Raw genomic sequence first — 25,886 nt, 5'->3', positions numbered from 1 at the left:
TTGGGCTGTGGTTTTTGTCGCTGGACATTGCGGTCATGCCTCGGATTTCTTTGTTCTTCTAAGGGTGCGATGGCTTTGATGGCCCGACTGAACATGTCGAGGAGGTTTAATTAACATGGGTTCTTTTTGATTTGGTTTTTATTTTCACTTGAAGTTAATAGGACCTTAAATTTCCGAGAACACTTATTTAGAGAAGACCTCGTTTCGAGAATTTCGAAAATTTCACGGTAGGACCATGCATGGACCTCATTTCAGGGCCAGAACCCTTACAGAACTGCACTTTCAGACATCCCATTTGATAAGTTTTTAAACTCATAATCGGACGAATAGGTAAGGCCGATCCCGAGATCGGGTGTCAAAGGAAGCGGGCAAAAAGTTATTTTAGAGGAGCTCTTATTCGCTTTGATCGACTGACATAAATATGCCTTAATTTAGACTCTGGAGAGTTCGAAATGTAGTTTGAGGCACTTTCCAAAGCGCGAAAATGTGCCTAAAAAAAGTAAAAAAATGTCAAAAAATAGTAAGAAGAAAGTATCTAAAAGGCCAAAAGAGATGTTACTCATCAAAGAGATCAATTTAAGACTTCGACATTTTATGTGAAATGTGTGGGATGTAAGACTGAGACACCTTTGAATTATTTTAAACTTTTGAAGCTCAATTCGATCAGAACAGTAATTCTTCTAACCAGAGCTGGCAACAAAATATTCTTGAATTTTACCTAACTTCTTGAATTTGACACCTGCCAAATCAGGGTAGGGGGTTATGTCGTAAAGAAACCCAACGTTGTTTCAAAGTCATAATTCCTATGGCTTCCAATACTAGTATGAGGAGCTAGAACTGGCAACAGAGCACCACTTCTACACACGCAAAAACCGGCAACATACATTCATTCGTTCAGAATCTTTTGAAATCAACTGTAAGTTTGTCGAGATTCTTGCTCAGAATATGCTAACTCTCATACCAAAGTCATCGTTCTTTGCGTCCAACACCAAATTTTTTTGCCTATCTTCATCATTGGTTTATAGAGATCACGAAGTCAATATACTATCAGAGTTCATTGCTTATAAGGATCAAAAACCGGCAACAGAGCATTATTCATTTGTTTTAGATCCTCTGGATATGAGTGCCAAAATATCAGAGAATTGAATTTGGTAATTTAGTCAATTATTAGGACGTTTTTGAAGTGCTGATTACGAAATATGGAATCGTATCACATAATCAAGACCTTTTTTCGTCATAAAAACTTCAGAAAATGGAAAGAGGATTCCCCTCCCGCCCCTCGAACCAAAATGACTGGCGGCGATTGACGGAGGGGGACAAGTAGACAGTGCTTGTTACGGACGCCTCTGGGAACATTAGAAGAAATTCTCGTTTCAGCCCCCTCAAAGTCGTAGGCCTGTAACCGAGCTCCGGTCCGGGTGGGCACCGCTCTGAATCAACATATCACACAAGAGTGTAATATACAGAGAGTATACACCCTCGAGCGGCTTGTGAACAGTAAGCAAGAGAGAATACGGGCCCACCGAAAAGTGTTACGAGAAGTCAAAAAGTCGTCCTCTTTTCAGGGGGGTCAGCAACCCCACCGAATAGCGTGCACGTGTATCCCCATTTCCATGCGCGGACCAAACGGGCTCTGGTCGCGACCCACCAGCGCACGCCCACATCCACTTTTCTGGTCCGCTGTTTAAGCCCTCTACGTAAGCGCCAAATGACAGCGGCCCAGCTGCGCAGTGGATGTTATTGGACGTTGGTCGTACCCTGTAACTGTGCTCGTCCGCTGTACATCCACGATTTCCAAGGTTAACTCGGCTGCGTGGTGGTGGCGGCATTCTCAGCACGGGTTGCGCCGGGGCACGAGCGAGTTCTATTTAGTTACTCGGAGGGTGTGCACCACTGCGTTCCAGTGCGGTCCCCGACGACCGAATTTTTCATCCCTCGATCGCGCCCTTGCGCCCCAACTTGCCTCCACGAGCGATCAACCCATATGATGTGTCGACTGTGTTTTTGTTTGGTTTAAAGTGCGCCGCCGTCTGATTTATACATTTTAGATGTGCACAGTGGGATTATTGGCGATTACAAGGACAAATTAGTATTGCGTAAGTAGCTGTGGCTTTTTAGATTTTGCGCGCACACCCTTGCCTCGCTTGATCATCATCCTATGGCGCGCGCATGACATCACCGACCGATTTAAAGCGAAATTCGCTTTTTATTCACTTATTTATTTATCTTTGATTTTTTCCTGCGCGCATCTAGCGGTGATCTACCATATCCGCCTAACAAACCCGGAGATCCACAAAACGCTACTAACGGATCAGCGCAGCCCTCCCCTCGCACTTTCCCTGCCTCATCAGGACTGATGGGAAGATGCTGAAGGGAAGAAGCTAAAGATCATCATCCTGCAATATCATCAATCGCAATCTTAGAAGACTTTAAGCTCTGCAGATTTTTGCAAGTCTGAGTAATTAAATCGTCGCATGAAGAGCTGGACTTTTCATGGGGAATGCACCCCTTCCATGATCATTGGTTGAATAAAGGAAAATTGCTTAGCGTTTTGTGCCAATTAAATCAGAAAGTGAGTTTTTCAAATTGCATCTATAAGCGCGGTCTTTTTGTTACTACCAGCGATTTAAGAGAAGTAGGAATATTGTCCATCTCGTTAAGATAAAGTACCGAAAAAACGACGATGCGAAACATCACCTAGGAAAGACACCGATCTTTTGATGTGGTGTTCCTTTTCCTCCTAACGTTAGAACCAATATAGCCAACCACATCCTCCTTCAGAATTCGGCTGTTCAGAATATTCCTATTTCATCAGTAGGATTGTTCGTCATTGTTAATTTTCTTTCCAAAAACCCTCGGAAAAACTTAAAAATAATTAGAGCATGAATATGTATCTTAACAGAGTTTGATAAACGTTAATTAGATCTACGAGTCGCTATTTCACATGCAATGGATCAATTAAACAGCTCATAAAAATAGTCAAAATGGCACATTTTTCAGTCATTTTTGAGAGCTCATGTTTCGGAAACGCTATGGCCGATATTCATGAATAAAAAAATTCTGAAAGGTTTTTTTTTCTAAAGTTATTGACGAATACTCATCGCGAAAAAAAATTCAATGCCATACACGGCAAAGAAAAATGCCATGCAAAATTGTTAATTTTCAACCCATTGCATTTTGTAATTGCGGTTATTTCAATTTTTTTATTTTCAGTGCATAAGAAAAATTACGAGGGGTTTTCATAAAGTTGCTATTTCTTAAGAATTGTTTGCAAAAATAACAATATCTACGTCTCGTTCCACTCGTTTACGTGAAAATGTGCCGTTACGACTATTTTTCTAAGCAGTTTACTTTGTTTGGAGTCTTTTTTGGAGATTATAGGAACCAAAACATTAGAAAATACGTTTATAACGTTTCCCAAAGAAAGAGTTGAAAAAAAAAATGGATCAACTGGCTGTAGAAAGTTTGCTTCTCATGGGTGGAAGTAGTTCAGCAACGGTGGGAGTAATGGTATAATTCAACGACCGGCTCAAGATCCACACGAAAAACGTAGATATATGCGAATTCAGAAAGCAAAGAGGCTCTAAAAGTTAAAAAAAAGAACGAGTGGCTTATGAAAGCAATTTTTACAGGTGGTAAGGTGTATTTTTCCTACGAAATTCATCGGATTCTGAGAATTTGAATGTGGACATTCAAAAATGTATTTTATCAGGATCGAATCTTACAACTAAAAACCCATCAATAAATTCAAAAATGTCCAAGCAGCGATTGCAAATTCTAAAAGCTGTTGTTTCTTAATAATTTCAAGAAACGCTTGGGAGACTTCTATTAAATGCATTCTTTTGAAAATCAATTGGGAAATACGTCGGCACTGTGAAAACTTTGTTGAAAGTCATAAAAAACTTTTTCAGAGACTAGAATTTTGTGTCAGCAAAACTTAGTAACATTCTCAATTATTGGGAAACTTCAGGAAATGCCTAACAGTTATTAAGTTTTTAGGAGACAGGAAAAGACGACTCTTCCAATTACGTCTTCTTTAGTAAAAAAAATCCAAAAATGTTTGAAAAAGTTGTATTTAGAAATTGCAAAAATGTTTATAAAAAACTAATAAAAACCTTCTGAATTTCCGGGAATCTAAAATCTGATCAAACGAAATCTCCGGAGAACGTCTCTGAGAACTTATGTATACATCTCTAGATAGCTGTCTAAGAATGTTTTAAAATTCTCTCCAAAACGTTTATACACAGTGCTTACAATTCCTTTAAAACTCAAAAATCTCTTCGAGAACAATCCTTCAGCAACTATTTATTTCAATCCTCGAGAATCGACACACATCGCTGAGGAAAATAGAAAGTGTCCTCAGTGAATACTGAAAACTTCCTTCAAGTCTCAGAGTTTGTAGACAATCTGTCAACGATGCTTTCCAGTCCAACCAAATTTCTGTATTTAAAAACAAATGCGAAATGCAACGTTGCCATCATCTTAATTTATCCCCGAAGTTTCAATAATGTACTGTCTTTTTTGCTATTTATGAAAAAAAATGCTAAGTGCGACGTTGCCGGTTGTTGTTGAAATAGTTACAAAAATTGTAATGCGGAGGGAAACGATTTTTGTGTATTGTAGTAAGAGAAGAGAGAGAGATAATAGAATTGGGGAGACAAGTAAATGAAAGTGTTAAGGTAGTACCACCGAACATATATTTACCATAGAAAGTTTACTTGGCTAAACGCTCGAAAATGTCCTTGACAACTCGACTACCCCTACCTCTTGCCTCGCGCACCCGCTGGTAGCGGCGAAAGCAGTAAATTTATTTATTTACCTTAATAGTACAAAATAACCGAAAAAAGTGAATACACCTGGGGCTAGATTCTTAAATCTGGAGAGCAGCAAGTTCTCTGGGATTGACGTCACAATGGTTCAGTCAGCACAGCCCAGCCACGGGCAGTGTCAATAAACACACGCCATCTTGACGTCATTCCCGTCCTTCGGGTTCTACGACGTTGCTTTTTACGCTGAGGGCCAATTTCTATGATAAATATATGCTCGGTCGTATTCGGACGAGTTTGGAAGAGGGCTAAGAAGGCGAAAGAGGAGGAGGAATTGAGTTTCTGCTATTCTACTACCTCGAATAGTCGAAATTAATTAGATAAGATGAAATGAGCTTAATTTGAATGATTTAAAATTGATGTAAGGAGGGCGATTAAAAAAATTAAAATTCAAGGATTGTTTTCAAATGTTGGCAACATTGCCTTGTGCTACATGCGCTGGTGGCTCTTAATTAAAAAAAAAATGCGAGTTGCGGTAAGTTTTAATTTTGACCTAGAAAAGCGCGCCATCTAAATCAATGAATTGACACTCACTGACGGGAACATGGAGACACGTCAAGAGAGGGCTCCACGCATTAACCCTCTCTTTGAAGGAAACTAATAACAAACCCTCGCTTTGTCGTGAGTAGTTTTAAATTTGTTTAATAAAATGTTTAAAGCGGAAAATAGCCGTATGGCCATCGGTGCAGGAATGTAACGAATCAAGTGACATATGGGGGGGATCCTGCTGCGGTAATTGCGCCAAAAGCGATCGAAAGAACCCCGTAGACCGACCAAACCCCGATAAGTTCCGAACCGACCACCCGATCGGCAGGGACGGAGCGTGAGAGTTCCTGCTGACATGGCGTCGTAACAACAGTGCAGTGGTGTTTTTCGTGCTTCCTGCTGGCGATTCCAACCCTTTTGTTGTTTTAGTTCGGTAGGTTTGTTGGTGTTCGTTCGGTATCAAAGTCGCAGAAAGCAGGAAGGTAATATCTAAGGTAATTCCGTTTATTTAGAGTAGGAAATCCTATGCACCCCGCCGATAGTGCAGGAATCAATAAATTCGTAATAATCAATATTAGAGCCCCCATGCTCCCGGTCCGGAGGACCCGCAGGACGATTTTCCCATTAAAAACTTATCTCGTCACGTGGTCTGTTTTAATAAATCGGCAGTAATGTAATGTAAGCCGCGGGGTTGCGCAAACTGCACGGCAGGCAAGGCTGTAGTTTGTAGTCTGTAAGTAGCAGTAGGCGGGTTGTATTTTGTTTCATGGCTACCACGTTTCTTTTTTGTTTCGACAATAGTTGCGATGTCCCCATTGGCGGCGCTTCCCCCGCAGGAGGCGGTAGGTGATTGTTTCTTCACAAACACTAAAAATTTGTCACTCTACCGCAGGAAAAAATACGTTTGTAACAAAACTTTTATGTGGGCATAAATTGATGTAGGCTGGTGCTCAGATGTTCGGTGTTGATGTGAGGTGAGATGAGGTTACTTTAAAAAAATGGAACATGCGCTCGTTGGCTGAAAACAAGCGCTAAGCAGAATGTGAGCGCGCATCCCAACCTATCGGGAACCTTGATCTGTAATTATTTTTGCGTTCGGGGGGTTTGGGGGGATTGCGTGGCCTGCTCGGCTAGATGGAATACTGCGGCAGGTTCTCCTGCTAGTAACAAATTGTTGTTAGATTGCTGTATGGGGAGCAAATATTACAAACGCGGATATTTGTATCAAAGATGGGAGGCTCTTTGAGTTCAAGTTATTTGTTTATGTCTGGGTTTATAGGCGTATCTACCACGGAACTTAACAAATTCTTAGCTCGATTCATGTAGTTTGTTTTCTTTAATATGATTTACGATTAAATTCCGGCATAATATATGTAAACTTGCTTTAACAGGGAAATAGCAATTTTTTCCGAACTATCGGGCATTTGAAGCCTTGTGATAACAATTTTCGATATTGTCAAAATTTGGAAATTTCCTCTGCAGTGATATACGGGGCGTCTCGCCTTTACGGCACCCTGCCACATATTGCTGGGATCGAAATAAAGCGGTTCAGCTGAGTTGCCTTAACGCGCAAGTTGCTAATTACAGGACGCTACATAGTGGCCACGATACTTGTTTAATTCATTCGTGCTTTTTTGTTAGTAACGGAAATCCACTTTTAAATAGAAAAATGTATTTGTCCATTGTTTCTGCTTGAAAAAGGAATACTTTAATCATGTCGCTACTAGCAGTCGTTTTCGAGAATAATGCTTTGGAACTAGTGATTTTGCGGAGTCTCAACAGTCCCCAAAAGGTTTGCGCAGCTTTACCACCGGGGTACTGCTTGTCTAGGCCCTAAATCTCTGCACCTAAATCTTAATGGAGAAGTTGATGATAACGAAACTAAAGGCTGGTAATGTACAAAAATTTAATTCACCTTATAGATAAAAATCAATTTTTAACCATAAAGCGCTGCGAACTTTTTATTTCAAAACGTGGTTCAAAAGAACATTTCTCGAAAACGATTGCTCATAGCGGCATGACTAAGGTGTACCTTTTTTGAATAAAAACAATGGACAAATATGTTTTTCTATTCAAAAGTGGATTACCGGTGCGGACAAAAAACTACGAACGAGCTAAACAACTGCGATAGACCGTGTGTGGCATCCTTTATGATGGATGTAAAAGTTGGTTGAATTTTAAATTTTTAGTGCGTACGCAGAAGTAGGTACAATGAACATGATAAATAATGAACTAAATATATATATATATATATATATATATATATATTATGCGGTAATAATATAAACCGAAATTACAAAATGGAATTCTGCAAACCAATTTGCTTTGCGGCCAGCCCATTGGTTGCAATGGGTTATTACAGATGGATAGAGGATGAAATTATTTATTATTTAAAGTAAAGCCGGTAATTGAACAAATAAAGCAAAAAATGAGGTTTGGTTTTGCAATGTGAGCCAAAGTCAACATAGGAAATAAATGGATGAAACACTGACCCATTTTGTGCATCCTTTCTCCGATTAAATTTGAGGAATAAGTTCTTCAATTTTTAGCACCTTTCGGGGTATGGCAAATATGACTAAATCGTTTTATTTAACCTTGTATATAATCCGAGATTCCCTGTAGCCCAGTATTATTCCTGTATACCAGTATAGCCTCAACATCGTATCTAGAATGGCAGCACCAAATGCATTTTTTCGAATCAAATCAGAGACAAACAAACAAAAAAATTTTCATCCATTTTAAACAGGCGCCTGGCGTCGGATTCAATGGAAATTTAATAGTTATTTAACGAATAAGTACGAAAAGTGGTAGTTTACCGCACAGCGATCACAGTTGATCGATCCAACGAGGCGAAGCGGAGTTCTTTTAGCAATCAAGGGGGGTACAATATTTTTCCTGGGAGCGCAGGTGTGTTAACTTCATCCTCTAGCCTTCTTCAAGCCCAGTTAACTAATTTTTGCATGCAGACGTGCGGTTTACTGCATTTTTGATGCGAATTTAAAACGAGAACCGAACTTCAGAAACGCGCAGAAGTTTCACAAAATACAAAAAAAACATTAAAAAAGTATTAGATTTCGGCAAGAAAAAGGTGGAAAAGAGAATCAAGAGAGAAAATCAGAAAAATCCAAGAATGACTGATCGAAGCGATGAAAGAACCAAAAAGTGAGGTAAAGAGGCCAAAAGGATTTAATCTAAACCTGAACAAACCAAGGAAGAAACCAACTGAAGGGAGGGAAGAACTGCGGCGAAAATCGAATCCAGTCTAACTTAAATAAATAAAACATCTATCAGGAGATTAATCCTCGGATCAACCTGATCTAATCTTAACTCGCTGGAAAAAGGTGATGGTGGATTCGTAGCCTCAAATGCGAAAATGGAAAGGATTTTTTCAGACACACGAGGGCACGAATGACGCAGTTTCTGAAGTTCAAATCTAAACTTAATTTGGCTGAATTCTTTTCAAGTTTAGGGCAATCGGTACGTCTATGACCCTTATTTTTTTTGAAGAAGCAATTTCGAGCAAGGTAGAGGAAAGGAACCTTATTTGGGTTTTAAACCTTTGTTAAAATCACTGAGGGGGTTTCATTGTTGATATTATTTCAATATCGGTATTGAGATTGTGCATGTTTTAATCGAGATTTTGGCCAAGACCGATGGAATTCCTTGTTCTGACGAGATTTTCTGCCTGAAAGGTAAACGCTCAGAGTTTTACTGCAGTTCAGCATCAGGACCCTTGTTGCAGCACAAACGCAACTGCCGATGCAAATACGCATTGCGAGCTCAAAAATCTAATCCGAAAGCGATTTAAGGATGTGGGTAATTGAATGTTAGTACCATTAAATGGGTCATGAAGCCGGTTATTAACCGAACATCATACTTATGCGGATTTTATTACCCGTACGGGGGATATCCTGAAAGTTAATTGTTTTCGTATTAATGATGCTTAGAATGCCGCTAAAGGAGTGGACGTGTTACTGGTTGTTCCCAGGTGATGATGGGCTTTCTCTCCTCTTCGATATAATCGCAGGCAAATGAGGGTCAACACGATAAGCACATAAATAAATAAATAGACTATAGTGGTTTGTGTGCAGTGATGGGTAAACGCAAGACCCTTTGAACAAGAACCTATTGTGAGGCGAACCGTGGCGGTACCAGCTCGATTGGAACTGCAGCAGGTTTTTACTATTGATCGGAGATTTATCTTGTAGATTGGATTATTGAAGCGTTAGAGTGTTCTTTTTGACCTCAAAAACCCGCAAGAACCGATGCATTACCAATTTCATGTGAAATAAGAACCAAATCGGAGCAAGTACTAACAGTCTTGCATAACACATGACATTCAAACGCAACCTCGAGTACTAACTTTGACAATGAATAAGCGGCCGTAAATTCCGCTGGTCCCACGTTTGACCTATACGAACGAAATATACGCTTCAGCCACATTTTTTCAACACAAGTTCTACGTATAATTGTCCTGGGTACTACCAGTATCTGGGCGGGTTTCTATTGTGTTTAATTTGGCCGGTCTGGTAGTATCGTAACCTTGGAGCGAGCTTTGCATATGTGGCCGCAAACGAAAAGTCATCTTAGTAAGTTAAACAACATTCCCCGATGGTGGTACCAAGGATCGTACCGATCATCACCCGAGCAGATGCTATGTTATGTTATGAAATTCGCAGTAATACTTAAATTTTCATACCCTTAAAAGCGAGTGGTACTTTATATAACCTTATCTGAAACTGAGTAAACAGCGTGGAATTGTTATTGCGTGCCAGACATTTAAATGGTACCATTGTTAAAAAAATGGCGACGTGATAAGGGCGATTAATCATTTTAATCCTCATGTTTTTCTTTACAGGGTGCCCGAAAAAAAACAATCAAAATTGCTCCTGATCCGCCCATGTCAAGTCTGCCCTATCGGTTCCCCGATCAGTACAACCAACCACTACCGGCGGCCACCGCCCCTTCAAACATGGTCACCCAACGTTTCTGTCTGCGATGGAACAATCATCAGTCCAATCTTCTCTCAGTCTTCGATCAGCTTCTACACGACGAGAGTTTCGTAGATGTTACCTTGGCAGTTGAGGGCCAGCTATTGAGGGCACATAAAATGATTCTTTCTGCGTGCAGCCCCTATTTTCAAACTCTCTTCGTCAACCACCCGGACAAACACCCCATTGTCATACTCAAGGATGTCTTGTACAGCGATATGAAGAGTTTGCTCGATTTCATGTATCGCGGGGAGGTTAGCGTGGATCAGGATAGATTGACGCATTTTTTGAGGGTGGCTGAAAGCTTGAGGATTAAGGGGTTGACCGAGGTAAGTCGCTGTTAGGGAGTGAATGTTTCTCAAATGACAATTTCCTCTTAATGGGTTCAAGCCCCAGCGAGTCGTTCAGATATGGATGGTTTAGGCTTTAAACATGTCTCAGGCGGATTGTTCGTTTTTTCTCACCACAAAATATATCGAAAAATGCTTTAAAAATCTAAAAAATCGTCTTCAGAAGAGATTTTTAAGGAGAAACTTTGCACATATCCGCAAATACACTGCCCCTTTTCTGAGATCTAATTCTCCTTTTTCCGAACCAGGTAAACGAAGAAAAATGTGACAACATCGCCAACTCCCTTACCCAACAAAACTCGACCAATATTCCAAACCTGCAACGTATACAGCAACAGCACCAAAACAAACGTTTCGCCTCCGCCTCGTCGCCTCCATCAGGGTCGTTCAACATGTTAGGCAACTACCTGATGCAGCCGAAGAGGAAACGAGGTAGGCCTAGAAGGTTGTCGGGCAATTCAAACGGCGACGAGTCTGAAGCCAAGGACTCTGTAGTCCAGGGTAGCCCGGAAATGTTGGAGGTTAAAATGGGTATGGATGGTTTTACAGGAAACCATTCGGACGGCAGCAGCAGTAAAGAAGAGGAAGATAACGCAAAGGTTAAGGAAGAGGGCGGTGAGCCTGTGGCTGGGACTTCGCAAGAGGGGCGGTTTGATGAGAGGCGGAATTCCGACGATATGCCCGTGGGTGAGTGTCCTCCTCTTATTTGTTGTCCTCTTATTTGATGTAACGCCAAAAAAATTAAAAATATATTCCTTACGCATATGTTTTTTTACTGATCTTAGTGAGTGTTAGTGAAGGGAAAAGCTATAAGTAATGAAAGTGTCTATAGTGAGTTGGTGGTGATAAGTGGTGCAACTTTCAGAGGTGAGTTCAATATATTCTAGAGCAATACATGGTAAAGGGAAGAGTGTAAGGAATGAGCCCAAGTTTTGACGCAGAATCTCTGTCTGGCACACAATTTAGTGATACAGCACGCGGCCATTCCCTATAGCTTTTCCCTTAACTAATGCTATTCATCCAATCCCGATGCATTAATTCACCCCGGTACTTGCAGCCTCCAAGCAGCTTCAAAACAACAACGTCCATTGCATCAACTTCAACTCTTCCTTACGCCGAGAATTCGGCCTCCCTCAACCCATTTCAACCCCTCAAACTGAACCTCTGGAGCTGAGAGTGGACAAGCTTCACCCTCCAAGGGAGGAATCTCTATGCTCTGATTTGGTGGTGGACGAAAGTCCTGTTGAAAATGGAAACGGAGAGGTGCTGCGGAGGCCTCAAGGCGGCAAAATGGTGGACATAGACGAGTTTATGAATTATGAGGTGATAGAGGATGATCCGCAATACGACGGACCTGTATGCAGATACATAAACTACTCGAAGAAAATCTCCGACCCGGACAAGTCTGCCAGGGACTTTTGCATTAGGGAGAAGGATAATTTGTACAGGTGTACGGTATGCGATCGTGTGTACACGCACATAAGCAACTTCTGCCGGCATTACATGACATCGCACAAAATGGACGTCAAGATGTATACGTGCCCAGTGTGCTGTAAGGATTTCACTAGGAAGGATAATATGCTCGCGCATTTGAAGATTATCCACAAGCAAAATGCTACTTAAGTGCCTTCTTACTCAGACTTATTATCGCTTTTGGCGGTTTTCCTAAGATAGTCCAAAAAAGAATATTTTTTTATATTATACATGATAGATGTTTTTTTACTTGCGGTTTCCCATAAGCCAAAAGCATAGCTGTTTTAAATAAACGTTATAGTGTGATTCGTATTTTAGTAGATGAATAGGTGTCTGTTTTACTTATACAAAAACGTTACTTATGCCCTCGTACAAGAGGCAAATTTTACATTCATAGTATATTGCTATTGACTTATATATTTGATATATTTACATAAGACTTATAACCCATGTAGCAGCACTCAAGGTGAGATACCCTTCTCTCTGTTACCTGCCAAAAAAAGCGAATTATTTAAACAAGATCGGGGAACTCTGCCCGTGTTTGCGCAATAACTGTTAAATTTGAGACTGTTATATATAAACGTAGACATAATCTTCGTGCAAACAAATTGAACAAACAGCCTTAAACACCCTTAGTGCAGCTTTCACACAACAACGACACCAATGTGCACTTTTTAAGTTATTTACTTTCTTCGTATGGGAAAGCTATTAGTCTAGGGTTAATTAGGCCCCGGTTTACATTAGGCCTATACCTGTTTGTTTAATTGGTTTCTGGGCGCGGTATAAGCGATGTTTAATTAGTTTTAGTTAAGATTAGGGAGTGAGTATTTGTTATGTTCCCAAAAGAAGGTTTTCTTTTTAATTTGGGGTTCGATTTCAATTGGCATTGGGGTGGTGGATGGACGTTCCGGTACTGTAAATGATGTATTGACCTGGTGTTTTGTGGTCAAATTCGCAATGCCTGTTAACGACTTTATGGTAATACTCCTTTATGTTACACCCTGTGTGTATAAAAAAACTGTCTGGAAGATAAGCGTACGAATAACGTTACAAATTTCGAACGTAGTTGGCAAAAATTTTGCATCGCTAGTATAGGGGACCTGTCAATTGTTTCGGGCAGCTGCGTTCGAAAACCCGCCGAAACCGAAAATGTTGTATTTTTTTAAATTATAATTTTCCAACATATTGGTTCTTCATGAAAGCCTGAGCCTCCAGTTAATATCGCGAGATTCCGCTTGACCTGCATTTGTAGGAAATACGATAATGAAATGTAGGTAGAACGTTAGTAGCTGAACGCTGAAAGTTTCTGTTGATTTAACAAAATCGGAATTCTAAGTGTGAGTAAAATCATACTTTAGAAACGAAAATTTTAATGCGAATGAACATATTACATAATAACAATGTGAGTTTACATATGTTCAAAAGAGCTGAAATTTTGTAGTGAACGATGCAGCTGCTGCAATGGCTCTTTATGTCAAGTCTGTTGCAAATTTGAACTTCAGCTCTTGCTTAAATTTTATAGAAAAATTGCTGGTTTTTGGCCAACTAAACTCCGGTGAAATGAACGAGTGCAGATTTAGCTTCATGTCGTTTAACAAATAAATTAGATCTCAGTCCACTGGCCCCTGTGATGCTCGACTTCTGGACTGACTCCCCATAAATTGAAATCAATTCAAGATAAAATACTTCTTTCCTTCCAAAAAATGAACGTATCAAATTCTTTGATGCGTATATTTTTGCAAAGTGCCTAATTTTACTAAACTTTCTCTTGCCTTTTGAATGCTTACACTGGACTGAAGCTACTTTTAAGGTAATATTCATCTACGTCTATAAACGATATTTTATTTTACTTAGCTTTATTATTATTTTATTTTTGTTTCTATATCCGACTGGTTACCTTTAGTTATTAGTTTAGTTAGACGCATGACCTTATTCGTATTTACAGTAAAACAAAAAATAAAAATTGGTTTTATTAAGATTTATTTTATTTCCCTGTGTTTTTTTTTCTAATTTAATTTCAAATTAACCGTAATATGAAGTTTTTAACCGAAAACTGTATCTTTTCAGACATACAAAACATGACTCAGCAACAGCTGCTCACGCCCAAAGTGGAGGTGACCGAGACATTCGACGGGAAATACGAGCCGGGGGGCAGTAATAATGCCACCCCCGACTCAAGTAGGATAAGTACTCCCGAAAGCGTATTAAACAATAACAACAACATGAGCTCGCCCTCGACTAGTATCAACCCCATGAGCGCGCCTGCGCAGAAGCCTGCCAAACAGCGGCGGATGCGGCGCAGGGCCACCTCGCAAAGCCAAGACCCAGCGGAGCAGCTCACAGAAATGTCCGTGAGAGGGCTGAATCTGTTCCGCTACGCGTCCATCAATGAGGGAATCTATCAATGCACGGAATGTGCCAAAATGGATGTGACTAAGACCTTTAAAAACAAGTACAGCTTCCAAAGGCACGCATTTTTGTACCACGAGGGACAGCAAAGGAAGGTATTTCCATGTCCGGTGTGCGCAAAAGAGTTTTCCCGGCCGGACAAGATGAAGAACCACATGAAGACGGTGCACGATTGTTTCATGCCCAAGGATGTGGTCAGCGACGTTATGTTTCCGCCGGCACCCATGAGTCCTGCCCATATGGCTGGGTATTTCCCGGCTATATGAGAGGGGGAGAGAATCTCTTTTTTGTTGTTGATTTGATTTTGGTGCTATGGGTTGTTTTTTAGCTTTTTGTGGGCTGCAGCAATGCCGCCCAGAGATGGCGCCCCGGTTTAGAGGTCGGTGATAAGAACTTACCACAACAGCAATAAAATATTTATATTTCTATGCACAAAAAGCTTAGAAACTTCCATTTGTAAACAGAGAAGAACCTAACAAATCGGCTTTTCTAGGGTACGATTTTAAAAAGTACAACAGTAGGGCTAGTTTAGGTAATGTGATTAACCACGCTTCTTGGCTGGTTAAAAATAGTTTACTAACAATTTAAGTAGGTTTAAGCAATATAGTATTTTCTATATTAGATCTTTATCGTTGTTTCTACTATATTAGAGCCAGTGAATTTCTAAAGTTCTTCTGGTTATTTTTAAGCTGAGGACTGCATTGACGGGAGACAATAATGTTTAAGGACAAATTTCTACTTATGATTATTATTAATGTTAAGTTAAACGCTAATAGTGTATAGGTGTTGGGACAAAACTCTGTTTTCTTTTCTTTGGGAGCCGCTGTATGTAGTTCGTATAACACATGTTATTTATTTTTATTTTTTGCTCTGAGCTTTTGTTTTTTCTGTTGATTAATTCTATATTCTTAAACAGAGTTTAAGGTTAATTTTCCAAACATGTTGTAAATAAATAAATACCGGGGGTATCAAATATCCCGCCTCTTGTTCTTGGCAATAGCTGACCTTAGAATCACTGTGTGATATTTTTCTTTTCTATTTTTTTTAGTTTAACGTTTTTGTTAAGGCTTTGGCCAGTTTTCTATCAAAGTTCTTCCAAAAACAAAGCGGCCCTTGCAGCCTGCGCCGGGCTAAGCCCGCTTTTCTATTCCTAGGATTAAGAACTTATATAAGTGCAATTAACATTTATAGATAAATAGAGCTCTGTTTGTTTATAGTTATACAAATGCATACTAAAATTTTTGATAAAGAATTTAATAAATAACGTTATCACAGTACTATAATAAGTAAGAAGCATTTTCACGCAATTTTGTGATTGTACGTTTTTGTTGTCTTAAAAGTGGCCTTGTTGGATTAATATACGAACTTACGGTGCAAATAAAAATTGTATTATAAATGAATAACAATAAAAATATAACTCGTTTTTGTAGGTTATGTATTAATTATATTATACATTATATAGTTCAGTTTAAAAGAAATGATTATTAATAAAATTGTTTGTTTATTTAGTTATATGTATTTTCCTCTATTAATAAATAATCTACCTCTAATTAGTTAAAGTTGTTATTTCTTCATAAGTTTGTTTATGGCTCATAATTTGTGCGGACAGGCCGTTAAATTGTCCCATATTTTCCAGGAAGCTGATTGTTAAAGTGTCCAATTAACACATGCGCTTTTTTAGTGCGCTCTGCGCGAACACAGCAGCTGCTAAAGAGGTATATTTTTATGTAAACTTGTTGCCTCACGCAGTTCATGGACGCTTTAATGAAAAAACTTGTCAAGAAATAGCTATTTATGTAACCAGTTCGGAAATGCATAGGTTTGTGTAACGAGTGGGAATATCTGGAACATCGCTTCGCTCGTCCTCTAATATGACACGATACACAAAACTGCATTTTCGAATGAATTTCATATCTACATGATTTTTTCTAACTTTGGTGTGCGATGAAGAAATTGTGAATGAATTAATTGAAAATGAAAAAATCGCTAGAAAATGGTATAAATTTGTACATATTGCAGCCGAGCTCCGATGTATCTGTAGTACCATTATCGCGATTCGTCCCATTTGTTAACTCATCTGTCAAAATGACCATGTTCATTATGTAACTAATTGTGAAACGAAACTAGTTCGTTTCATACTGTAGCGACACATTCGCGCTCCGCTCAAGCGTTGCGCTCACCTTAAAGTGAGCGCCACGCTCCTATGTATATCCTCGTATGCAACCTATAGCGGTTATACGGGGTATGATCAGCTAAACTAAGACATTTCTATTGAATTTCCTGTACATTTTATTGATAGTATCCAGCTGCTCATTGCTGCCTAAGTAGGTATCCAGGCCTGAGGTATTATTAGCCCTGTGCGTTTCCTTCTCTAATTGGAGATATTTTCCCTCTATTTCAGACGATTACATAGACTACTCCCAGGAAAACAACCAAAACCACACCAATCTACCATCAACACTAACCGTTATACCCCAGAAACAAGAGACTGTCATCATATCAACTGAAGAAGCCCGCAACATGCTGAATCTAGAACAAATAAAAGGTATCTTTTCGTGATGCACCTGTATATCATATCAAGCATAATTCACCGATGCATGTCTTATAGTGGAACCCATTGACCCGTTAGACACCTGCGACAGCCCCTCTATCCCTAAACAACCTGAAGTGTCTTTGCTGCCCTTATCAGTGGAGCCCGGCGTACATTTCCTCACCGATGAGGAGTCCAAAGCAGAGGAGAACTACGAGAAGAAAAAGTGGGATTTTCTGGAGTACATGCCCCAATCCAATGGTAACTACTTCATGTCCAGTCCCTGAAGTCACTGGAATATCACCACGTTTCAGGTAGCGTGGTGTGTAAACGTTGCGGCGAAGTTCTAGCTTCCAGAACCCACTGGTACCGTCACAAATACAAAGTGCATGTTAGCAGTTTCGCGAACCCATCCCCTTTGTTTAAATGCGAACACTGCAACGTCTTCTTCAAAAGCAGGAAGGGGTACATGGGACATTACGCCACGCGGCACGGCACTGAAGCCGATCTCGTGGAGGGGCTGCAAAAGGAGCCCGAAACATCGGAAGGTGAAATGGCTCCTACGTCCCCACCTCTCATCACCAACAGAAAGAAGTTCGCTGACAAGGGGTTGGATTGGGAGGAGCAGAGGGTTAAAGAGGAGAAACTGGTGGCTGATATTATTAATAGAGTGCGGAGGGAATGTGAAGCTCAAGGGGCTGTAGGGTCGAGGAGGGGCTATAGCAGGAGAACCACGTCGCTGATGAATTGTTAGAAGAAGCAGTCTTCCTGAAGAATTTGAGTGCCACAGTATATATGAATGCCAAATTTTTGTAAATATTTAAGGTTCCTCTCTATTATTATATAGGATTATGTTATGTGTAGGGTTTCTATGCATATAAGGTTGTAATGTTTTTAGATCTGAAACTTTTGGTGCCAAAAATTGCCAAATTTCTATCTAAGTATTATATATAATCTAATTTATACTTTATACTACATTTCTATCTCAAACTAACATTCTTTAAGCTCATTAAGTACTTCCATCTTAGGTTATATGTAAAACTTTATATACTTATTATATAGCGTATCCCCAATGATTTGCTCAATAGCAATGTATTGTAGCTCTGCTATTAATTTCTGCGCAGCCTCAATTTGGATTTTACTATAAAAACGCTAATGCTCATGTGCAATAAGTCTTTTAATAGGTACTTTGATGTGAACAAGGACGTGATATTAGGCTATAGTAATCGATGTTTCAGTTCCTTATTGGTTTGTTGCGAAAATGCGTGATGGCAAGTTTAGGTGTAAAATTTCATTAAAAAGTGTATTTACAAAGAAAATGACTAATAATTTTCTATTTGTTGTTATGTAAAGTACTGTAAGAAGTTATACATACTTTCATTTCTGATCATTTTAATTTAAAATTTTTTGAAATAAATGATAACACGTAATAAAATGGCCAGCTCGAGTTTCTCTAAAACTAATGACTTCTCTGGTCAAGTTAGACCCTTCTTCCATGTGGCGAAAACGTCTATTTAGGTTAGTCCAGGTTAGTTCAGGTTGGAGAGCCAGGAGACCTATACTAAATGCAGACGAAACATCACAAAAGAAAATATCGAAACCTGCTAACATGCAACAAGGAAGACTGGGAAGCAATCTCAGAAATGGTTAAAAGTATTATGAAGGCAAAAGTTCAAAAGGAAGTCCGTGAAGAAATGCCTCACGACAGGGTTGTGAGAAGAGGGGAGGAGTTTAGTCGGAAGAAGACCCTGGAAGGAAGCTACTCGGACGCTAGATGGGTAACCGAGGTTTTTCAGCCTAGTCCACATGTCTATATGGCAGATGCTCTAATCTTCTTAAAAAAATGGTTAATTCTGGTTAGTTTACAGACGCGTGGAAATTATGAAAATTTGTGTCTATGAACCCAATTCAAGTTATTCCAAATTAGGTATTGATTTTCTTTTTCGGTTAGTTCGGGTTATCTCCAAATCGCCAAATTTCTGTTCGGATTAAGTAGCTTTAAATTACTAAAAAAATCTCTTCAAGTCTATATTCCGAAATTGCGCACGATACTTTTCAGTGAGGCTAGCTCAAGTTACCCTAAAGTTCTTAACTTTTTTTTTAGGTTAGTCTAGGTTATCTCCAAATCGCTAAATGGCTGTTCGGGTTAAGTACCCCGAAATGACTAAAACATTTTCTTCAGGCCCGTATTCCGAAATTGAAAATGATATATCTGAGTGGGGTCAATTCAGATTATCCTAAAGTTCTTAATTTTTCCTTTTGAGGTTAGTCCGGGTTATCTCCAAATCGCTAAATTGCTGTCCAGGTTAGTTCAGGTTAGTTTCCCGAAATTGCTAACAGATTCTCTTCAGATCCGTATTCCGATATTGAAAATTATATCTCTGCGTGGGGTCAGTTCAGATTACCCGAAAGTTCTTACCTTTTTTCGGGTTAGTCCAGGTTATCACCAAATGGCTAAATTTTTGTCTAGGTTAAGTAGTTCTAAATTACTAAAAAAATCTCTTTACATCCGTATTTTGAAATAGCGAATAGTATCTTTCAGTGGGGTCAGCTCCGAGTAGTCTAAAGTTCTTTGACTTTTTTCAGTTCACTCACAGCTACTCCAAAGTTACAAAAGTGCCTAGAAATTCATGAAGATAAATATTTTTTGTTGCTGTTTTTCGCTTTTATCTTTCCTTAAAATGCATCTTTCTCTGCGAACTGATGGCGCTAAAAGCACTGAAATGAAACATTTTTGTCGCTTTTATGATAATTTATTTAACATTTCATTTTAGTCTAACTATGTACAAGTCATTCGCCCCGTAATTACAAAGATGGAAGGTAAAAATGTGCTTTCAATATGAAAAGTCTCTGTTTTCGAAGCAACCAGTGGAAACCGGTCACCTCTGCCTTTTTCAAAATCGAAAATTGTTGTTTTAATTGTTTATACTACCCATTCACCCTTTAATTAATGCCTATTTTAACAGTACGATTATATTTACAATTTATCTACAAATTCACGCCCATTGTTTCTCCATCAGGTAAAATCACTGAAAATTAAATGGAATTTACTAAAATTTTATTGGAAAGGGGTGTCTATTGAATGAGTGATAATTGCGTCCCTCATTTTAAGGGTCAGTTAATGGACTGGATCACAACGCTTTTAGAAACTTCTTTACGCGGCGCGACTCAGCTTGAGCAACGACAATCGTATCACTTGCGCAGATCACAAATATACGTCCTCCTGTCACACGCGCAACTCCTCCATCGTACTCGTCTGTTTCGCGTTCAGTTGGGTGTTTTTCTTGGTCAAAGTACCAGTGTTGATCAACTGTATACTGTGCGTGCTCAACAAGGGTTGATTTTCTTGTCGCATGCTCACTTTCTGATGTCGGGGCAACGTTGCGTTGTTCTGGGGCAAATCTGCAAATTCCGGGGGTGGCAGTTGGTGGTGCGAGTGATGGTGACCCAGGATGGTGGCGGGATCCCCCTTGACGCCGATGATGCTCGACTCCAAATCACCGCAGATGTTGTTGGGCATTTGCCCGTTCTCGTTCCTCTTCTTGGGCTGATGCCCTCCATTTTCGTTCATGCGGGACTTGTCCCTTTGGTAGTAGACTCCTGCGAATATCAGGACGTTCAGGATGAGAAGGGAGCAGCCTATGGCTATGGTGACGCTGAGGGCTGTTGAGTAGGCGGCAAAACCATCCTCAATAGGGTGCTGGGTAGTGCTAATGCCACCTAAACCAACAAGAAATAATGGTATCTAAATTGATGCTCCCAGAATCCTCTTACCTAGCTCTTCAACTCTCTCGGTGGAGTCAGCTGCTGTGGCCAATATCGATGAGCCGTTGCCAAAAATCGTCCTCAATTCAGTAGGAGTTTCGGTAGTTGGCAGTTTTCTAGGGTTCAAGGACGGAAGTTTCGGTAAAGGTTCATCATCATCGGCCAGTTCGTGATGGGAAGCTGGCACATCGTCCCCTCCAGGTTTGTGCAGGTCCGGCACCAAGTTCAACCAAAAGCTCAATCTGTGCGCCCGATAGTGGTTCTTCAGCTTCGGTTTTTGATCTGCAAAAGCAACATTTTAGTCTTAGCAATCTATTAAAGTGCCTCTTGGAAAAGTTTTACGGCTCTCCACGAATTTGAGCTCAAATTCTACAGAACCTTGTTAAAACTTCGTACATAGAATTCATATCTATAGCTGCTTTTTTCTCCTGTTTTTTAGACTTTCTACTAAATTAAATTTTACGAATAAATATAAACAGGCTAATTAAGCAGTTGATTGGATATAAATCCCAGGAAAGAACCCAGCAGGAACAAGGGAATTGCGAGCATTCGTCTCAGTGATTTAATATAAATCGGTGAGTAGTGGTCGTTCGATAAATCTCCAATTGCCTTAGTATTCCACCCTCGCGTCCTAATGGGGCAGGTTTTACATTCAACGGGGCTAAAGCAGGATAAATTAGTTTAAGCGCAAATTGGTTCTGATAATGGCGAAGCACTGAGTGAATTTTCTGCAACCCAGTTTCGGAACCGCACTATCTATAACCTGCTAAACATAAGTAGAGTTACAGCCCCTCAAGACAGGTTTGGATACTGCCACAAGGTAATGGGATATTGTTTAGGAATGGGGAAGCAGTGGATACATGTAGAAATAAACGTCCTAGAATGTCTGGAAAATTCGGTTTGAGGGACCTCAATTTAGAGGTAACTACCTATTTTGAAAATCGCCAAATCCGCTTATTGAGCCCGTGCAGAATTTCCGAGATTTCGACGTTCGAAGAAAATTTTAAAGCTTTTGAACATTTTCAGCAGAAATAAAGCTGGTTAAAATCTTGTGTTGAGTTTGAATTGCTCAACTGGCTGTCGGGAGCTCTAGAAGTGCAATTTTATTCTTCATTAGTTTAGAAAACTTTCGAAGTCGGTACCAATATGGTATTTTTGAAAGAAATAGAGATATTAAAGTTGCATTTGTGCAGACTCCAAGAACTCATCGAGGTGATTGATTTGATGTATTTTTTCAGGCCAATGGGGCTACACTGTGGAGATAAGTACTCATAGAGAATAAATTTGTGATTTCAATGTAATTCCTCTGAATACTGCAAGACGGTATGTACATTTAAAAAATCTTTAATAACACTTTTGTTGTTGATTGGGGAAATTTCCGTCGAACAAGTTAAAAGTGACAACGTCGCGTGACGCTAGTACTGCATTCTGCGTAGCGCGATTGGTTTTTTCGCCATCACGTGGCGAATTACGCCATTACGCGGTTGCCACTGTTAACAAAAAATCCCGAAGTGTTTCAATGTATTAGGAAATGCCTAATTAATTTTTCGCTTGAATATTGAAAACTCTTGCAGGTCCAGACATGGTGAAGTGTTAGTCTAATAAAATATTAAAATTAAGGGTGCAGCTCGTGCCTTAAATCAGTCGATTTTTCTTCCGAAAAGGAGCCGGAATGTTTTCCTCTAGATATGTACAGCCTTCACGCCGTAGTTGCGCCGCAGTATTATAAATGATAAGTTCAAATAAATCTGCAAGGCTCCCCTTTCGATTTATGGCCCTAAAACATTGCTAGCGGTGCACATTCACCTTTTTGTTTCGAAATAAATTAGGGAGTAAGTGCAGGCCATTACATAAATCCCGATTTGCCTTAATATTCCAATCCAGACTCCGGGAAACGTGTCCGGCGCAAACGGGCAAAATGATTAGGTTAGACCCATAAATAAATTCGTTGGCACTCACCTAAAGTCAAGTACTTCTTGTGGGCGGCCTCATACGCGGTCCATTCCACGTTCTTAAATCTGGCCTTATCTTGTCTGGCGTGGTCAATTTCCTGCTGCTCGTTCGGATTCCTGTAAAACGTTTAAATTTGCGAAATTGGCTCTAACGGTTGCAGGGAAATTGCTTGGACAAAGGGGTAAACAGGAGATCCTCGACTAATAGTTGTATTTATGGGGCAGTTCTAAAGTAAATATTAAGGCTTACAAGCGAAGTATCTGGTAAACACTCCCCATCTCGGTTTACAAACGGGGCTTTGTGTTCTTGTTGCCAGATTAACTAAACATTAGTGTTTGAGGTGGCCTCATGTCGACGAGTGTGTGCTGTGGCCCAGCTTGAATGGCTTTGATCCATATTTAATAACCTGCTTAAAGAGCTCTTAATTGAACAATGCGGTAAAGTGGGAAGGAACTTGCTTGGCCTCTACATAATAATTTTGTTGCGAGTTTAGTGAGGCCATTAATTTTTGTTCAATATAATAGGAAGTTTCTCACCCCCATTCCAGAGCTGCAAAATCGATAGGGTATTTTGAAAACTTTGCCAACCGAAATAGAACGGATCTCGTTTTTATGATTCCGGGTCAAATGGATGGCTGTTCGAAAGCGGGATGTTACGGTCGAGGAATAAAGTTATAAAATAAATGCCTCCCTATATCATAAATTTACAAACAGCCTGACGTGAATTTTCAAAGCTGGAATGATTCAAAGGAGGTTTAAAAGAGGGCCGTTTCTTCATGTAAAACAATCTGGCGGACTAATCGTCTCCAATTTATATAAATCCCCTTTGGCAAGAGGCAAAAACTACTTTAGTGGAAACCGAGCTTGGAGGATAAATGATTTTCAATTATTCACATCCCCTCGGTTTCCCTGGTGATAAATCACTCCCACTTATTCCCACCTATTGGAGAAGATTCATATTCAAAAGGTTCCTCGTTAGCCAGGTAAATTAATTATTTTCAGTGTAGTTTTGGGGGTATGTCGAACACTTACCCGGTCCTAGCGAAATTGCTCCAGTAGATCATCGTAATCTCGGAGAGAATTACTTCTGATTTAGTGTAGTTTCGGCCGAAATGCATGAAACCCCCGACGAGGGGCGCCCCGAACAAGTAGGGCAGTTCTTCTCCGTGGATACACCCCTGTCTCTGTAATTAATTAAGGAAACTAATGAAGGATCTTGTTCGGGATAAAGTCCTTAATGTACGGGGCAAATTAAATTTCGCTTTAGGTAGCGAGGGTAGTGTGTCTTGAGGCCCTCGAGATATTGATAAACGCGATTATTCTACTGATTAATCTAATAATTGTAGAGGCCCTTCGCATGCATTTTTCGCAATTCCAAATCACCTTATCCTATTTCGAAACTACAAATTCTATCCTCGGGGTACTATTGTTTAAACTTTGCGGCTTAAAGTATTCATAGCACGCCCTCCGGTTTTATTTACACAAGTATATTTCCTTTCTCGTTGTTGGAATTGTACTTTAATATTGTTCGGAAAAGTTAAGAGCCAGTTCTGGGTAAAGACGTTTTGAGGGGTAGGTCAAATGTAATATGCATGTATGGCTTATTTTTCATTTCAAATTATCTTACGATGAGGCTTCTTTGTAATAGAGGAGGCGCATTTCCAAGAAAGATCATTTAAAAAAGTTTCTTTCAAGTTGCTTTATAGGGCGACCCTGTTTATATTTAAGTTAAATCGTCAAAGACCTGCATAAAAGTCGTCAGCGTACGAAAAAACCTCCTGGACAACCAGCGATCTCCTGCCATTCAGGCCACTTATATTCAACTTTCGCCAGAAAGGTAGGTCCAATGGTTGGATCTTCGGTTTGTTCGTCTTGAAGTTCCTGTGTGTTCAGCAATCCTCCGATTCCACGGAAGTTCTCCTGGCAGAGGCAAATCTTTCATGTTGCTCTATTTTTTTGGCAATGCCGACATTCTTCATTACGGAATTTCCTAGACGCAGTCTCGGCATTTCTATGAGATTTTCCTGAGCGGTGCTCAATTTTGAAATCGTACTGCCATAGGCGCTCTATCCATCCGTCATCGAATGTTCTGGTATCCAAACATGCCGGAATATTCGACATAAATGAAAGGAAGCAATACATCACTTGGTCGAGCGTTCAGGATAAACTCTTTTTTTGCCCCTGTCTATGTGAATGCATCTAAGTCGTGATATTTCAGAGATATTACAGGCTTCATTGATAATTCAATCTCAATTCCGCAACTTAAACTTTAACCATTAATCCCAAGTGAAATTCACTAAACAGCCAAATTTCTAAACTTGCGTTAGCAGCTCACGAACCAATCCGGGGGCTATTCTAAAGGCAAATGTATTTAATTTACCGAAGTGACTGGTCTTGCATTTATCACCAGGGCGACAAAATGCCGCTTTACACAGTCGAGTTACTGAGGAAATAAAAGAACTTGCATCCGAGTAATTTCCACTATCGGACTGTATGTCGGGTGAGCTTTTCCTGAGGGAGTCCTGCATCTGGTCCGCTCTAAATTATTCAAGCAATTTATTTTCTTTATTCTTATTTTGGTTCGTTTGTGTTGCTGCTGCCTTTTTTCTTACTCAGTTGGTGTCTTAAATGCCCTCTCTTTCACTGCCTGGAAAAATTAATTACCAGGAGTCACGGAAAAAGTAAAACAAAACCTGAGAAAAGCTGATAAGGTGCTCGAGCCACCGGGAATACTGACTGTGTCAACAGATAACGAGGTTTAAAGAGGACTTTTTTTTTACCTCGAGAACGATTATTCAGGAATTTTTCCGCGCTTTTTTAACGTTCCGAATGAGCTTTGCTAGGCAGGAAATGATCAATTAAAACTCCATTCCTGAAATATCCTCACACGCTATTACAACCGATTAATTTAACAAGATTAGATGTGGAACCACCTGTCGAAATAAGCCGGGGCAATTACCGAGCCTAATAAGCAGGAAATGCGTTGCATATTGCTTTAGGGGGTTTCTTGAATTATCACTTTGGGCTCGGGAATATCTAAGAAATTGGAGAAGAGCATACTCAAGTTAGCATGAAATTGGCATGAGAATTATACGGTGTCTCAC

General features: G+C 39.9%; 2 protein-coding genes across 8 annotated transcripts in view; one reads left to right on the top strand and one right to left on the bottom strand.

Annotated features, from left to right (window-relative positions):
- The first annotated feature begins 1,782 nt into the window (after positions 1 to 1,782).
- On the top strand, positions 1,783 to 18,456 carry LOC136417109 (protein tramtrack, alpha isoform-like). Of its 6 annotated transcripts, XM_066402637.1 has the most exons (7): positions 5,823 to 6,154; positions 10,171 to 10,632; positions 10,902 to 11,085; positions 11,203 to 11,340; positions 16,937 to 17,080; positions 17,144 to 17,326; positions 17,380 to 18,456. In XM_066402637.1, the coding sequence occupies exons 1-7, from the start codon at positions 6,119 to 6,121 to the stop codon at positions 17,817 to 17,819; spliced, it is 1,587 nt and encodes a 528-aa protein (XP_066258734.1). In that variant the 5' UTR covers positions 5,823 to 6,118; the 3' UTR covers positions 17,820 to 18,456. The 6 variants fall into 6 exon arrangements, with proteins under 6 accessions (XP_066258732.1, XP_066258733.1, XP_066258734.1 ...); XM_066402635.1 differs by lacking the exon at positions 5,823 to 6,154 and adding an exon at positions 1,783 to 2,096 and having other exon boundaries at positions 10,902 to 11,340; positions 17,380 to 18,451; XM_066402636.1 differs by lacking the exon at positions 5,823 to 6,154 and adding an exon at positions 5,299 to 5,794 and having other exon boundaries at positions 10,902 to 11,340; positions 17,380 to 18,451.
- Positions 18,457 to 19,811: 1,355 nt separating this feature from the next.
- Nlg3 (Neuroligin 3) overlaps positions 19,812 to 25,886 on the bottom strand; it is a 77,403-nt gene continuing 71,328 nt past the window's right edge. For both annotated transcript variants that reach the window (XM_066402512.1, XM_066402513.1), the window contains 4 exons: positions 23,815 to 23,966; positions 22,790 to 22,899; positions 20,840 to 21,112; positions 19,812 to 20,785 (listed from right to left, as the gene is read on the bottom strand). In XM_066402512.1, coding sequence (XP_066258609.1) covers positions 20,292 to 20,785; positions 20,840 to 21,112; positions 22,790 to 22,899; positions 23,815 to 23,966 — 1,029 coding nt within the window. In that variant the 3' untranslated portion in view covers positions 19,812 to 20,291. The remainder of the gene's footprint in view (positions 20,786 to 20,839; positions 21,113 to 22,789; positions 22,900 to 23,814; positions 23,967 to 25,886) is intronic.

Source organism: Euwallacea similis, chromosome 26, assembly GCF_039881205.1.
Source record: "Euwallacea similis isolate ESF13 chromosome 26, ESF131.1, whole genome shotgun sequence".
Taxonomy (NCBI): domain Eukaryota; kingdom Metazoa; phylum Arthropoda; class Insecta; order Coleoptera; family Curculionidae; genus Euwallacea; species Euwallacea similis.
Note: the sequence above shows the minus strand (reverse complement) of the source record. Positions and strands in the feature narration are given on the sequence as shown.